The sequence below is a fragment of the Aspergillus mulundensis genome (genome assembly GCF_003369625.1).
Source record: "Aspergillus mulundensis strain DSM 5745 chromosome Unknown scaffold_0, whole genome shotgun sequence".
NCBI lineage: Eukaryota > Fungi > Ascomycota > Eurotiomycetes > Eurotiales > Aspergillaceae > Aspergillus > Aspergillus mulundensis.
Window position 1 is genome coordinate 240,745 of NW_020797888.1, and position 15,942 is coordinate 256,686.

At 52.5% G+C, this 15,942-nt stretch overlaps 6 protein-coding genes across 6 annotated transcripts; 3 read left to right on the forward strand and 3 right to left on the reverse strand.

The window, feature by feature from the left end:
* Window positions 1–112: 112 nt before the first annotated feature.
* DSM5745_00069 (OBAP family protein) lies at window positions 113–901 on the forward strand (the record flags this gene model as incomplete). Its single annotated transcript, XM_026742085.1, has 2 exons — window positions 113–761; window positions 861–901. 2 exons carry the CDS (start codon window positions 113–115, stop codon window positions 899–901), a joined length of 690 nt encoding a protein of 229 aa, XP_026607930.1.
* A 1,402-nt stretch (window positions 902–2,303) lies between these two features.
* On the reverse strand, window positions 2,304–4,696 carry DSM5745_00070 (uncharacterized protein; the record flags this gene model as incomplete). The annotated part of the gene is made up of 7 exons (XM_026742086.1): window positions 2,304–2,900; window positions 3,171–3,564; window positions 3,619–3,705; window positions 3,762–3,784; window positions 3,872–4,132; window positions 4,177–4,251; window positions 4,319–4,696. The coding sequence occupies 7 exons, from the start codon at window positions 4,694–4,696 to the stop codon at window positions 2,304–2,306; spliced, it is 1,815 nt and encodes a 604-aa protein (XP_026607931.1).
* A 904-nt stretch (window positions 4,697–5,600) lies between these two features.
* On the forward strand, window positions 5,601–7,002 carry DSM5745_00071 (uncharacterized protein; the record flags this gene model as incomplete). Its single annotated transcript, XM_026742087.1, has 2 exons — window positions 5,601–5,994; window positions 6,047–7,002. 2 exons carry the CDS (start codon window positions 5,601–5,603, stop codon window positions 7,000–7,002), a joined length of 1,350 nt encoding a protein of 449 aa, XP_026607932.1.
* A 1,209-nt stretch (window positions 7,003–8,211) lies between these two features.
* DSM5745_00072 (uncharacterized protein) lies at window positions 8,212–9,793 on the reverse strand (the record flags this gene model as incomplete). Its single annotated transcript, XM_026742088.1, has 2 exons — window positions 8,212–9,464; window positions 9,538–9,793. The coding sequence occupies 2 exons, from the start codon at window positions 9,791–9,793 to the stop codon at window positions 8,212–8,214; spliced, it is 1,509 nt and encodes a 502-aa protein (XP_026607933.1).
* A 1,761-nt stretch (window positions 9,794–11,554) lies between these two features.
* On the reverse strand, window positions 11,555–12,120 carry DSM5745_00073 (uncharacterized protein; the record flags this gene model as incomplete). Its single annotated transcript, XM_026742089.1, has 2 exons — window positions 11,555–12,007; window positions 12,070–12,120. The coding sequence occupies 2 exons, from the start codon at window positions 12,118–12,120 to the stop codon at window positions 11,555–11,557; spliced, it is 504 nt and encodes a 167-aa protein (XP_026607934.1).
* Window positions 12,121–13,390: 1,270 nt separating this feature from the next.
* DSM5745_00074 (uncharacterized protein) lies at window positions 13,391–15,048 on the forward strand (the record flags this gene model as incomplete). The annotated part of the gene is made up of 3 exons (XM_026742090.1): window positions 13,391–13,652; window positions 13,715–14,018; window positions 14,109–15,048. 3 exons carry the CDS (start codon window positions 13,391–13,393, stop codon window positions 15,046–15,048), a joined length of 1,506 nt encoding a protein of 501 aa, XP_026607935.1.
* Between the last annotated feature and the right edge of the window lie 894 nt (window positions 15,049–15,942).

The window sequence follows — 15,942 nt, forward strand, 5'->3', positions numbered from 1 at the left end:
GTCTTTCTTCTATCCATCTGATCCATAAAACCACCGCCGATCGCCAGTAGCCCTAACTCCCAGTCCCCTCCAAACCTCAACATCACCAAACCAAACCCCAACCCAACTCACAATGTCCGACCCAGCCAACCCCCTAAAAGCGCCCCTCTCCACAAAATCCACGGTCCTCGAGTCCGCCGCCTCCGCAACCCAAGACTTCACGCCCACAAACCAAATCTGCGCGCATCTGCACGCCTTCCACGTCTACGCCGACGACCCCACCCGCTGCGTCGAAGCAAACCACTACTGCAGCCACCTAACCGAAGACATCCGGCAGTGCCTGATCTACGACAGCGCAGGCAAGAACGCAAAGCTGATCGGGATCGAGTACATGGTCACCCCGCGGCTGTACGACACTCTCCCACCCGACGAGCGCAAGCTCTGGCATAGCCATGTCTTCGAGGTGAAATCGGGGATGCTGATTATGCCGACGCCGCGCGGTGTTCCGAACGGGGTCTGGGAAGCTGCTGAGACAAGCGAAATGCGCGACGTCATACCCCTCTACGGCAAGACGTACCATCTTTGGCAGGTTGATCGCGGCGACCCGGTGCCGATGGGCGAGCCGAAGCTCATGCTCAGCTTTACGGACGAGCAGAAGGTGAAGATGGCGGTGGCGGGCGGGTTGGAGGAGTTGGTGGCCAAGCGCGACGAGGAGTTTGGGGTTGATACGCGCACCAAGGCGGAGAAGCGGGGGGGTATTGGGGAGCCGGAACGGCATCCTGGTATGTACATGTACATCCACGTGTATTTTGCCCTTGTCCTACCCGGACAATGGGGAATGGGGCGTGCGAAATGCAGATGGCTAATTGTGTGGTGTTTAGATGCGGATGCGATGTGGGAGGTTCATGCGAAGGGGGCTTAAGGCCGAATATTGACGGCAGTAGTACCAAAGCAAACCATCTGGTGGAGGAACCTGAAACGAACTGCTGCTGTCATATAAACCAAAAAAAGCGGTTGAATTATAAGAGGCTATTGGAGCGCTGAATTTATTGCGTTGCGGATTGGTTTCGAATTTGCTTCTGTTGGTGATTTTATTGGTGAATGCTTCATGACAATCCAACGCTAATGACGAAATGAACAACCTGAATGCTTTATTGTACTTTACTTGCTTTGCTTTTATATGCTGTTTGAAATACCATAAGTGGACACAAATGGGCCGAAATATATTTTTATGCCGGATACATCTCTCCAGTCCCCAACTACACGGATCAAAATTTCCAAGTAGTCGCCGATAAACAATGAATATCAGAGTAATCACGGCCCGATCGGGAACTCTGTCTCAGAAAAGGAGGATTACTAGCTAGACGCATAAAAAAGCAAGTCAGTCTGTGGCGCCGGTGCGGAATAACCACCCAGGTACCTGGGGATGCGAAGACCGAACCACCCGAGACAAGAAGCTGATGCAGGGCAGTCCATTGCGTCCCAGGGAGAGTGACACGGCGTTTGACTGAAGATCAGCTAAAGATATGGTGTCCTTCCATGGTTCTGAGCGCTGGCGCAGGGACTTCTCGAGCCCTAATCACACGGCCGGGCTGCTCGATTATCCCGGTGCGAGCCTTGTGCATTCCCAACATCAAGCATAGGTAGGGACTGGCACCACCTTCCGCATGCAACGGCCGTAGAAGTCAGTACCGACGTTTCATTCAGGTCTCGAGGCCGGGGTCGTCAAGGCAGAGCATTCTAGGCTTAATGGCGCCCAGTCAGATAATTGTCCGCGAATCTGGGGTGACGCAAGCAAAAATGACCCGGGCAGTTCCATGATGTACCGCGTACGGATGTGCATAGACAGAGGTCTGAATGTATATGATGGGGAGGGCCATGTACTCTAGCGGCCATATCTTCTTGAGTTTGCCGCTCCAGCGTACTAATTCCTCGGTGATGCACGATGTCTTCGCAACGGAAAACAGAGGGGGACATTGGCCCCGGACCCGGAGGGATTATGCTGAGCGGTGGACTGGAGATGCAGATGCAAAGCGCCACCAATAGTCCAGACGACTCCGGACGAACCCTGACACCAGAAATCCCGCACAACAATCCCCAGCCCCACGGCCGCCAAAAGCATCAATTAGACGTGCGTCTCCAACCCCCCTCCTATCCCCAGCCGGTCCCAACAACTCCCAAACAGACCAATCACTGACACAGATATAGAGATACCTCTCCGCCTTCCCCACCCTCTTCTTCTCCCTCACCCTGCTGGCATCCTGGGAAACCGTCGGCGCCGGCCTCCTAGCAGGCCTGTACAACGGCGGACCCGCCGCAATAATCTACGGCCTGCTGCTGAGCATAGCCGGGAATCTGGCAATCGCCATGAGCCTCGCCGAGCTCGCGAGCGTGCATCCCACCGCGGGCGCGCAGTACCATTGGACGTATGTGCTTGCGCCGGGGGGTGCGGGGGGTGCGCGGTTTTGGAGTTTCTTGCAGGGTGGGCCTCCTCTTCTCTTGTGGTATACAAAGCAGATATCATCGGTGGAGATTTGGCAGGAGAGTGTATGGCAGGCTGACGCGGTACAGGATGGATCACCGTCTTCGCCTGGTCGTCGCTCTGCGCGATCGCGCCGTTTCTCATAGCAACCCAGATAACGGGGCTGGTTAAGCTGGCGCATCCGGACTTCAGCGTGCACGGGTGGCAGAATACGTTGCTGATGTGGGCTGTCTCGCTCCCGCCCATCGTAACCAATATCTTTGCGCGGCGGGTTCTGGGGATCATTGAGATTGTCGGCGGCGTGCTGCACGTCGTGTTCCTGCCCATCATCATCGGCATCATCAGCCATGCCCCCAGGAGCTCGGACGCGTTCGTCTGGGATACGTTTGTGAGCGGGTTCAGCGGGTGGACGAGTCCCGGGGTTGTGTTTAGTGTTGGGCTGTTGGGAGTTATTAGTCCGTTGAGTGGTGCGCGGCGCTTCCTCCCCTATCCTCCCTTTTCTCTTCCAAGGCTTCGCTTGCCACTTGCTGATAGGGGTTCCAGGAGTCGACGGCATAATCCACATGTCCGAAGAAGTGCACAACGCATCCTCCACAATCCCGCACAGCATGATCTGGGGCACCGCCCTAAACGGCTTCATGGCGTTCGGGTACGCCATCGCAGTCCTCTACTTCATGGGCGACTATGCCTCGGCCCTGATGAGTCCCACGGGATATCCCATAATCGAGATCGCGTATGCGGCGACGGGGTCCAAGGCCGCGACGTTCATGCTCATGGCATCCGGGATGGTGCCGGGGTATATCGCGTTCTTTAATGGGCTTGCATCGGTGACGAGGCTGATGTGGGCGTTTGCGAGGGATGGGGGGTTGCCCTTTTCTGGGTACTTTGTTAGGGTTGATGCACGATTCAAGATCCCGCTGCGGGCGTTGGGCCTGGTGAGTGCGTGGATCTTCGCGCTGTCGTTTATGGCGGCGGGATCGGATGCGGCGTTTAATGCGATTCTGAGTCTGAGTGCGTTGGGCTTGTATGTGTCGTATTTGTTTCCGCTGGTGTTTCTGGTGGTCAGGAGGGTGACCGGGGATGTGCCCAGGGGGGTGTTCAGTCTGGGGAGATGGGGATTGCCGCTGAACCTGACTGCCATTGTCTTTGCGACCTACTTTGCTGTCTTTCTGCCCTTTCCGCCGACGTTGCCGGTGACGCCGGAGAATATGAACTTCTCTGGGCCGGTGCTGGGGTTTATCATGCTGTGCTCGTGCGTCGACTGGCTGGTTCGAGGGCGCCATACGTGGAACGGACCTACGATGAGCTATCCTCGGGGGTGACCTAGGGCACAGTAACAATAGTCTATTGATAGCAGTTAAGAATAGCTGTACTCAAACGATCCAAGAACGATGTCTAGACCAGCATCACCACGTCACGCTGCGAAGGCTGCGGCCACCAGACCATCGCCCACATCGTCACCCCCTGTCCCTCTTTGTCCAGGAAGCCATCGCGGTTGACCTTCCCTTCACCAAGTGTAATCTCCTCGACGACCTCGAATCCAAGCGTCAGGTACAGATCGCGCGAGTACGCCGTCGTAGCCTCCAGCCAAATCGGGACCTCCGTGCACCACGCCGTTTCCTTCTGCGACTCGATCAAAGCCCTCGCCAGTCCTGAATCGTCAGCGAAACCCTAATCTTGGAAGCGGTGCCCTACCCTTCCCCTGATGCTCATACTCTGTCCCGATCGCAAAGACATAGTAATGCTGCCTGCTCCCCAGCACCCTCTTCTTCGCCGCATTGACCGGCCGGCTATAATCCCCCAGCATGCGCTGTTCCGTCAGCGACGTCTCTACTCTCCCAGATACGGTATGCTCACAACAACCCCCGCAACCCCAATCCGCCACAGAACCCTCGTGAACCCCAACGCCGCCGGGATGATCGTCCACGGACTATCGACCGTCCGTCCAGGCGGGAGTATAACAGCGACCGCCTTCCACCCGCCGGCTTCGAGGATGATCGCGCCGTTGAGGAGCGCGGTTCGGCAGAGGCCGCGCCAGTACGCTTGTAGACTCGTCTGGTATTGGTCGTCGGAGAGGTTGCAGAGCAGGAAGCGGAGGACGGGATCGCGGTCGAAGACGCGGCCGAGGAGGTTGGAGGTCGGATCGAGGTTTTCTAACGACTTGTTAGTAGGGATGGGGTGAGGGCGAGGGCGATGCGGACCCCAGGAGCCGATGGTGATTGTGTGGGTAGGCATGGGTGGCTGGATAGTGATTGAGGTGCGCAAGGTGGTCCTTAGGAAGAGAAATGCAGTTCCTAGGTAGAGAAAGATGCGCCTTAGGTAGGGAGAAACGTGTTGTAGAGAGATGAAGTGTTGAAGTCATCCCGAAACTCTGTATCAGGGCCCACGCTATCCTCGTTCCTGCCATTTCTACTGTTGTTCATCTGCGGGAGGAGCGATGCACGGAGATACGCAAATATGGGAACGTATCGTAGACACTCAGACCACTGTTCCTCTTGCTCGTCATGTTTGCATCCTCTAGGGAGACATGAGCCCCCGCTACAGGGACCAAGCCGCGATGAAGCCCCTTGTCGTTGACGCCCAACCGTCTACCTTTACGAGATCAAATGGATAGCAAAGATGCTGTTCTCTGCTTGCAATGTGCTCATCCGGGAAGTGTCCCGCCATGTCGTTGATGCAGCAAAGTATGCCCGTACCTCTCGGCTTGCCTGTTCCATCAGTGCTAACATACGGTATGGCTCCTCCCTTGATGAACCCCATTTGGCCTCTGGAGATACTCGCCAGGTAATCCGCGGACTCTCCAGGTGAATATGCCCAGCCATGCCCGCCTGATCAGGCAAACGTGAGGAGGGAGAAAACCTGGTTACTGGCCATCTATACATCCGGCCATTGGATCCAGGGATTGGAAAACGGCGCATTATACCATTCCATTCACCCATTAGGTGAATGGATGAGCTTCCATACAGTATGACTACCCCCCTCGAAGCCCTCCTGGACTCCAGCCATGTAGTCATAAATGTATCTTCTCTATCCCATACTCTTCTTCTCCTTCATCCTTTCTACACTCCCCTTGCTCATCCATTCTCTCCATCTCATCAATCTACCTCTCCCCGCTGGCTTCAATCCGACGCAAATCACCATGACCGGCTTCCATAGCCTCCCCAACGAGCTGATCGTGATGATCGCCGACTGCCTCCACGACGACAAGGTCTCGATGTCAAAGCTCTCTCGAACCTCCCACGCGATACGTGAACTCGTCCTCCCCAGTCTCACTCGATCCGTGACCATTAGCAATCGCAACGATGAATCCTACCAAGGCCTTCTTCGTCGGTTTCCCAAGCTGGCTGCGGCTGTCAAGTCCCTGACCCTACACTATCACGACCCTCAATCGTTTACCGATTACTTGGACAATCTGACGATGGTTCGAAAACTTGTTATCAAAGGCGCTTACTGTTCTAGGGCTTTGCACACCACGTTTGAGGACCATTTCACGGAGGTGCTCGAGGAAGGCGCCATGTCACAACTCCAAGAATGTACGTTCCGCTTTGCGGTCTTGAACACAAAATATATTCTAATGATTGATAGTGGAGGTCAACCTTACTGATGGCCAGGAATGGTACTGTGACCTGGACGTCTTCATGGCGCACACAGGCCTCAAACGGCTGACAATCCTCCATGCCCGTGTCGAATGCGAAACCATTGAGCTCGCTGACCGTAGTAGCAATCTCGAAGAGCTAACATTCCTCTGCTGTGATATCGCCCTGAAACAACTACGCCTCGTCCTCGCCAAACCAAAGGGTCTGCGACGGTTCACCATGAAAGGCGACGTCCGTCCGTTGTCTGGCCATCTCTTGTCTAGACATGTACAACGGCACCCGCCCCAGACGTACCTCGACGCCCTAATCCCACACAAACACACCCTCAAAGCCCTGGACCTCAACTTCCTGGCTAACGTTGGTTGGTCGAATTCCGAACCCCTCGACCTGCGCCATCTCTCGCAGCTGGAACAGTTTACCGTCCGGCTGGACGAGTTATACAGCACTGTCCTCTACGAAACCCCGCTGGAGGAATGCCGTCTCCCTGATAGTCTCAAGGAAATGAAGGTCTGGACGCTGCATGAAGCACGGGCCCAGGGGTACCAGAAGGCGATTCGCAGGGATTTGAACCACTGGATCCATGCACTGCCAAATCTGCGCTCTTTTGCCTTTGTGTCTCCGCGGCGTGTTACCTTTGACGACGAACACCCGGCGTTGCATCAGCAGGTAGACGTTCGCTGGGAAAGGTTTACGAATGGTGGGTACTGGCTGGATGATTGCGAGGAGTGCCGCTACCGCATGAACTGGTGGTTTCGTGATGATCCAGAGTCAGAGTCAGAGTCAGATTCTGAAGCTGAATCTGAAGCTGAATCGGAACCCGAGTCTGAAGCCGAGTCGGAAGCTGAACCTGATTCCAATTCTGGTTCAAGCTCTGATCCTGATTACAGCCCTGATTCCGATTCCGACTCCGATTCAACTTCTGGGTTCGATTCTGACATTGAGTAAGTCATGTCTGATGTTTTATGACCTTTTCAGGCTATTTATGCTGGGGTGCAATGTCTCTATTCTCATCTCTTTTATTTCTTTATCTTTTTCTTTTTCTTATCACTTCTGGAAGATGTCATTCAATGTACAGGACTGGCATATAGGAATCATGTACGAACAATAGCTTGGGGTTATTTGTCAACTTCGATCAAATACAGAATAACCCTTAACGTCTCTAGTGATCATGAGTAGCAACCTTTGGAATGGGCTTTATGGGATACCCTACACAGTAGTGACCGGTACTGCAGGTGAGAGCCCTCACCCCGCCAACCTTAGTTGAATAAAACCTTGGAATACTGCATTGGATGCCGTTGTTGCCATGAGTCCACGAGCAGGCCCTAGTCTATGTAACCCTTTCTGCCTAGGACGCTGAAGTCGTTATCTCAAGTGGAGGACTTTAACTGTGGACTGGTGTTGCCCTAAATGCCAGTGCTGCCATCTCGCCACAGCGTGCTCCGCGATGTAATACACCCAATCTGCATGGTGCGGTTCAATCGAATCATCTTGTTTACGTTGGAATAGCACTTGACCATGACACGTGAACGGCAAACCTGGGGAGGGTGGTAATGGCATGGAGAAGGCGCGACCCTCAGCCGTGTGACTGTGCAGGTGGCTGCAGGTGGCTGCCCTGGTCAGCCGCTCGGGCTCCAGCGTAACCGTCCCCAATCCTTCTCCCCCTCCATCGTAACATCACTGGACTGCTAGTCTTGACCTCCGCCTTCTGCGGGTATTGACCTATGGAGAATTCGCTCCCCAGTCACACTGCCATTCACTACCAAGACCTGGAGAAGGTCGATGGAACTCCTTGGGATCTGATGACCTCTCTGACCGCATATTCGAATTTGAGGAACGTCGCTGTATTGGCGGAGCTTGGTGCGTTTATATATACCTAATGCTGTTGCTACTGTGTGCTAGTATTCTGGCAGTTCATTGACATCACAAGAGGCGTCGTCTACCGAAAGCAAAGCCAGCCTCGCCAAGCTTAATGGGACGATTTGGGTTGCAGCTGGTCTTGTGCATTTGTCAAGGCACCCTCTCCCCGGGATATATGGTATGGATGAATCTACGTTTTTGAATTCTATGCGATTAGGCAACTGACGTGGATTGGTTCAAACTGAGGAATACTAACGAGTGACTATGGAAAGAAGAACGTGAAACGGATGAGAAAATCTAGGATGCTTCATCCGGACAGTGCAGACAGTCGGCAAGCGGAACAGGCGCGCTGTCCGGCTCTCCAAAATGCATGACGGCAAGGTGCACCTCGGGTGGAGAGCCCGGACGGGTGAGGTACAAGTATAGCCGGGTCTTTGCTATGGTGGCCTCGTTGGGTCCCAGTGGCCGGCGCATACCACCGAACGACTTTGGTAACGATTTGTCCCGCCAGACAGTTGACCTAGTAGGCTGGGGTTCAATTAAAGCCTCGCCTCCCGGGCCACGCTGCACGGGAACAACAGCCGCACTGTCGCCGCAATCTTCGATGAGAAAGCCTCGGAACGGGTCATAGTCGAGTGAACGCGGAGGCCCCGGGTAAGCCCTCGAACGCAGATTGAGCCTGTGGGAATCCTTTAGCACGAACATGCTGGTTGCACGGTCATACCTGAAGATCAGGGCCGTGAGTTCCGTTAGTGTTCCATAGCCGATGACGGCGAACTGCAACTCGCCGCGCTGGTATGACGGTTTGATGTAGACGCAGTACGGGAGGGTAGGTTCTGGATGATCAAACTTGAGGGTCTGAAGGCAGCGTCCGGTCTGAGCATCAATGAAGTGAATACTCATTTTCGGTCCCGGACTCAACCAGTCTCGCCCGAATCCAACCAGGACCTCGCGGCCCCCGAGGCGCCAAACTCTTACCCTACCGGCCAGGGGCTGCCGGCCTTCAGAAAAGGACGGCACGGAGTATAATAACCTGCCAGTCCGCAGATCATACGCCTCGATGTCATTCAGGCTTGGGGAGTAGTGATAGACCCTCTCCCAGCCCATGGCCATGGGGTACACGACGGACCGATGAAAGTCATCCATCGTGCCCAATGGGTCATCCGAGTCGACGAAAGTCCTGGACCAGAGCTCGTTGCCCACGCCGCTAGACAGGTCGAAAATGTGTTCCCTATACGGTCCACTATCGGCAGGCCCCTGCGAGAGCAGGAGAAGAAACCCGGCCTCGTGCATGCTCAGGTGGAAGACACTGCTCGCAACATCAGATGAGATTTTCAGATCCATTATAGGCCCCCTGGCGCCACCGACCTTATCCCAGACCCGGGTCCAGCGAATGCCATCTTGTTCCTCGCCGCGCACGGTGCACTTGGCCTTCCACGCGATGTACTCACCGGCGACCGTAGGCTTCTCCTCCATGTCGCAGTCGGTATAGTCATCCACATCCATGACTTTCCCTGACATAAACCATTCGTCGGTGACATGGTCGGCGGCTATACGTATCAGATTTATATGTTAGTCTATCCGGTTCGGAATTGGGGGGAAGGGGCAGGAGGCGAGACGTACCGTATTTCTCGAAAAGCTTGTATCCCTCTTGAGCATCAACACTATCACCATTCGCAGCATTAGCCAGCTCCTTCCAGGCGTCTGGGAAAAACTTCTGCAGCCCCCGCTTGCCTGCGAATTCCTGCACCCGGGCCTTCCATTCGGTATCGACGGATTGGATGTTGGCTAGGTCGTGGATAGATAAGTCGTCCAGGACGAGGTTGCTGCAGTCGTAGTTCAGGGCGCGGAGGGGGTCAGCTTTCTTTGATGGAGCCATCGTTGCGGTATTTGGCGCTGTATGGAGCTCAAGTAGTTATCGAATGGTGATGTCCTGATTGAGGAGGAGTCGAGGGGTTCTTATAGACTGGCCAAGATGGGGGATGAAAGACTCTGGCTCTGGGTCTGCGGACAATGGGACGTAGGAAGAAAGATCGAAGACAACTAAAGATGTATGGTATAGTAGGCTCTTTGATTTTTGTTATCGGGCTGGTGGTTTTCTAAATACTACAAGAAAACAAACAATAGATGGAAATACCACTAGACAATGAAAGGCAATTTTGGTACTCCAACACAATACACTTTGTTCTTCAAATAGGTTTTTGTTCCTTTTTACCCGTCCTTTGAGGCGTTCCGTTCAAGTCATCTCAATTGTTCTGAACCAACACCCACAAGTCAAATGCCTGGTCTTACAATATCTCAATCTTGACGCTCCCTGTGAATAGTTCCTGTCGCCTACCGTACTAAGAGGGTGGGGGTTGATATCCACGCTCCCCTGGAGCCATAACCTTTATATTTCCATTCATTAGGGGGATGACAATATCAATACGTTTATAAATGACCTTCAAAACGAGCTTTCTAGAAAGACCTAATCTTTAAAGGGGGTTATTGATGTATAGCCTCTAGAACAGGAGGACAAGGTCACGATAATCAGCGGGTGGTAATCTGGGCAATAGGTATCATTAATGCCATCATAGGTACGTGCAAAGTAGTATGTTATAGAGCAAGCATATAATATTTATATAAAAATAGTAATTAATAATTAACAAGTAACTATGGTAAGGAGAACATGAGATTGCCCATGCTATGCTCAACGAATCCCATCCGGACGATGCAGGCAATCCCATAGAGGCATGGGACGTGCCGTGGCTTGACAGTCAATGTGGCAGGGGCAAAGTCCAAGACCGCGAGTGTGCCCGGGTGGAATAGATATAGCCAGTTGGGAGTGATTATTGCCTTGCATGGCGTTTCGTGCATGCCTTGGGACATGGAGTTGCACGGCTGCTCTGTCTGTGTTTGTTCGCCTATGATAACAGGGATACCAGCGGCCCTGGGATCAGATGGAGCGTTTATCCCCGGGCCCGGGATCGGAACAATTCAAGCCATATTCATGGTCCCGGGCGACATGGACGATAAAGCCTTGGGATAGGTTATAGTTTAATATATTTTTAACCTTAAATACTTAGCCCTAGTAAAGCAAGAGTAACCTCCTGCTTACTTTTATATTTTAAAATAAATATACCACGCGTTTTATTATACTTATAAAATTAAAATTAAATTAGTATTTCTAGCCGTGCATGGCTAATACTAATAATTAATGCTAAAAGCTACGTTCCCATGCTAACTTAACACACAAAGCTTAGCATTCCCTATATACTCCGTGCATCTAAATAGTCCCGGGCCACATGGATAATAAAGCCTTGGAATAAGTTATAATTTAATATATTTTTAATCTTAAATACTTGGCCCTAGTAAAGTAAGAGTAACCTTTTACTTACTTTTATACTTTAAAATAAACATGCCACGTGTTTTATTATATTTAAAAAACTAAATTTAAATTAGCATTTCTGGCCGTGCATGGCTAATACTAATAATTAATATTAAAAGCCACCTTCTTGCGCTAACTTAACACGCGGAGCTTAGCGTCCCCCATATACTCCGCGCATTCAAATGGAATCCATGGTCCGCAACGCGCGCCCAGCCTTCACGTCCATGATATACAGCTTCGCCGGGGTTCACTCCCAATCCCGACCCACCACCCCTAAGGCCCACGGGAACCTCGCGACCAGCCAGCCGCCAAATCCCCCGCTTGTTGGATCGCAGCTGGTCTGGCTCCGCAACGGTCACGGTGGATAGCAGCCTGCCCGTGCGGAGGCCCACGGCCTCGAGGTCCGCGAAGGTTTTCCCGTGGTGGTAAATTGTATCCCAGCCCATCGCAATAGCGTAGATGCGCAAGGGGATGTCGACGGGACGCACGACAGGTGGGCCTACAGGGGCCTGTTCCAGAGCTCCGCACCGCGTAGGGTTCCAGATTATAGACGGGGACGTGTGCTGTGCAGGCACCGTGCGATTGTGCGTAGCGGAGTCTCGCGGACCGCGCAGCACCAGGACCAGAAGTCCGGCCTTGTGGAGCTGCATGGTGATCGCGCGGTCCACGAGATCCGGCGGCATGGTGAGCGTGTGGACTGGATGCGGCGACGGCCGCTTTCCTTGGCTAGTGGATTGCTAGTTAGCATGGGGGGTAAGAAGGACGAGGGCTAGAAGAACTTTAGGTACCGCATTCTTTGAAGATGCAATATCCTTCTTGTGCATCAACCTTCTCACCATTGGCGGCTGCAATAAGCTCCTTCCAAGCATCGGGGAAGAACTTTTGCATGCAGTTCTCCCTGTATCCATGACCGTTTGTGCAAGACGTTTGGGGAAGGAAGCGCCATCCAGCTCAAATCGCCAGCGCCGGCGTGCTGGATGTCTAATGTGATGGGTTTACACTTTCGCAAAGGAATAGGATTGTGGCGAAGACACGACACTGAACGCTATTGCAAAAGGGCCTGGGTACAGGTGCACCTTTATCGCAGCATCTGCACCTCTTTGTGGGCGAAGACACAAAGTTAGATTGCATTTTGAATAGTTGATTTATATATTTTAAAGCCTGGATAGAGAGCAACCAACCCATCCGGCATAATAACCGCGATGAAAGGTGTCGCAACACAAACCTCAACAGGATTGCTATCTTGGAGTTTGGATCTAGTAGAACGACGTCTCTCCCTTTGGGAGATTGCATTCATCCTCCAGACTCCAGGTAGACCTTTTTAGTTTATATTGTGCTTTATGGCGTCGCTTGTTAGTATATCTCCTAGTTCTTATTACTATCAACCACTCACACTAAAATATAAATACCAAGTAGCTTTGTTTATAAGCACAAGCGAGAGTGTAAGGCCTAACACCAACATCAGACTATTTGAGTAATATCTATTATACTTGAGTATGCGGTGTCTATATAGTCCAAGTCACCTGTATAAATAAGCAAAGTCAATGAGTGCGGTAAGATGTTTTCAGGCTGCTGGGCAGTTCTGCGTGGGATTTAGTAGAACTATAGTCACTAATACATGATAAGGTGCTTTGGCCGTCATAGGCCCTGCTGTAGGTAATCACTGCCGAACAGTGCGACTGGGTGTAAATGGTCACCCATCTTGGATAGTTTCTCGCTCCTGTTTAAAAGTACTATGCAGGGGAACATAGTCCGAGAATCTAGAATCAGGGTTGATAATCATCACAACTTTTCCATGTGTTCTTCAGTGTCAAAGACTGCTGATTTATTCATTGTGAGCTTTTTTCTCTGCAATCACAGCTACAGCGTGGTTGAGATCAGCCCATCGACATACCTGAAAGGGTCGATCCTGGACAAGGACAACAAAGACAGACCAACAACCATTCTCCTCGTTTTCCCTGCCCTGCGTATATCAGCCTTGCGTTTTCGCGTCCTTTCTCTGGCAGTTCAGTGGTTTGATTCCATAACTTCCCCAGTCCGGCCCTGACTAGTGCAGATATTCTTTGCAGCGAAACACCAGTTACACTACTGCTACGTATCATCGCAATCATGGCACCCCAACAGAACACCGACACTGACCCTCTCCGCCTCCTCAACTTTGACTGTGCGACCCTGATCCTAGACCATTTAGATCTCGACGATGTCGGAAACGCCCAGGTTGTGAGTGAGGCGTGGGAGGCTCGCGTCCAAGAATGGGCCGGCACCCGCGGTCTGCAGAAACTCTTCCCTGACGCTTGGAAGAAGCACTTTGCAGGGACCGAAGATGCCTCCAAGAAAGGGAGCAATGGATATCAGCTCTTCAGGCAACAAGGTAAGAGTCCCAACCGGTTTCAGTGTATGCTGTTGTATTGATCGTGCTAACGAACCGTCCAGCACTGGAAGAAACATGCGAGAAACGATGGGCAAAAGCTCGGGCCCTACGCGCACACGAATACATCATCGACAAGAAGATTGCCGACGTCGTCATGGCCGGCGAGTATCTGGCCTGGAGGCAGGAACGCACCCAGTGGGTAGACAAGCAGGAGGCCGGCGTCTTTTGGACTCGTCTTGGGGCCCCTGCGCAGCAGCTGGATATGCCAGTAGCCCTTGCAAGGGGCCTTGTGCATATGAAGCTGCATTGCTCTGGGCTGCTTTCCGTCTACAGCCAGCGTGTTGTTACGAGGGATAACAGGATCACGTAAGTACATACTACCACCGCAGGTAGTCCCTTTGCTGTCAACGCCGTCGATGTCGAGATCACCATACTAACATCCAACCTCCCACCTAGGCAACACGTCTACGACCTAACCACAAGCACAGAACTCTGGCGCCGGACCATCACCGGCGCAAACACCCCGCACGCGCAAACACAGGTCTACCCCATCGCAATCGGCTGGGCGCGGGTATACCACTACGGCGCAACGCTGACCGAGCTCGAAGCGTACGACCTGCGCAGCGGCGCCCTGCTCTACACCGTGCCCCTCTTCACCAAGCCCGTCCTCATCCCAGCCCACAGCCAAGTGTGGCGCCTGGGCGGCCTTGATGTCCTCGTCGGTATAAGCAAGACAGCAGGCAACGCGGCAAACGGGAACCCACGCGCGGAGATGCACTTTATCAACACGGACACAGGATACTCGCTCCAGACGCTCCGGTTTGATTACTCGGGCGGCCCGGACGATCTGCGGATCAAGGTCTCGACGCGGCGCAATGAGCTCGCCTTTGCGCTGGTGGGCGGGATGGTGCACGGTTGCTTCAGCACGCAGATCTTCGAGTATGAGGCTGCGCGGCAGGAGTTCGTGCAGAGGTCTCTGGAAGACCTTAGGCGGCCGACGCCGTTGGAAGTCAGCTGGAGGGGGTGGTGCACTGATGATGTCACGGTGTGGGATGCCTTTCACCGTTTCACGCTCAGGGTTGATCGCGGGCTTTGTCCTTGGGGGTTTCTTGTGCCATTTAACACAGACTCCTGCGCTTACCCTAGCCTCAAGGTTGACCCCCCGGCTGTCGTTGTGGGCAAGGGGAACACCAGGCCTTACTCCGTGAAGGACAAAGGGTTTGATGTTCTGCTTCGAGCGGAGATCGGGAAAGCGAGACTGTTCCTTTATAATGGCGACTCGGAGCAGCGCCATGAAAAGCACCACAGCCGGCTCTCGATTCTGGATTTTGGGTATGGGGGTTGCACGATTATGCAGGCGCAGGATTGCTTGCAGCGTCCGGATAGCGGTTGGTAAGGCTGGTTATATGTTCGTGGTTTGGAATGATTTTGTGTTTTTGCCCAGTCACTTGTTAGTATGTCTTTAAATGTTAATTGAATTTCATAATCTATACTTATCCAGTAATCATCCTCGACTTCAATGGCCGTTTAATTGTATCATTTAGGTTTTTATTGTTGGTGGCTTCGATCAAGGTAGGCAGGGCTGTAAAGTTATACAGAAAGGCTCACGACCTACCATACTCCCCCCGTGGGGTCTTTATTTCCTGGTGTTATTTGTCTTGGTAGGTCAAAGTCAGACCAGGATGGTCGAGACGTTGAAGCACTCTTATCATGATTAAATATCCTGTCCGACTCCCCGAAAATATGGCAGCCTTTCACCCTAACCAGGCGCGGGATGGAGGAAGAAAGATCCAGCATAGGCCCCTGCTGCAATGAACAGTTGGACGTATACTATGATATAATACTGCATCCTTAAGGATGCGTGTTAAATAGACTGGCAGATTTTATATTGGAGTACCGTATACTCTACTCTGCCATAATATCAAAATAAGACGCATAACAAAGGGCGGGTCATCAGGTCGAGTCTCCATTATGCGTCAGCTGCGTTCGGAGAAAGAAAAGCACAGTGGATCAGTTGGTGTGCCATGAAATGGCGTAAAGGGCGACGGAAACCCAATGATCATGTCGAAGGTGTGAGGAACAACTAACAATAGAGGAGAGCTACCATCCTTATGTATTGTACCGTAGCCTTGTTTTGCAAGTTCCAAGCCCATTATTGCCTGGCCTTTGAGAAGCTACACCGATGTTCGTGATGGACAACGGACGTGCGTTTTGTCTTCCCTTTCATGACCTGCGAGTCTGACTTGATATTCATGCTTCAGCTGCTGATTAATGCTAGGTATAAATGGGA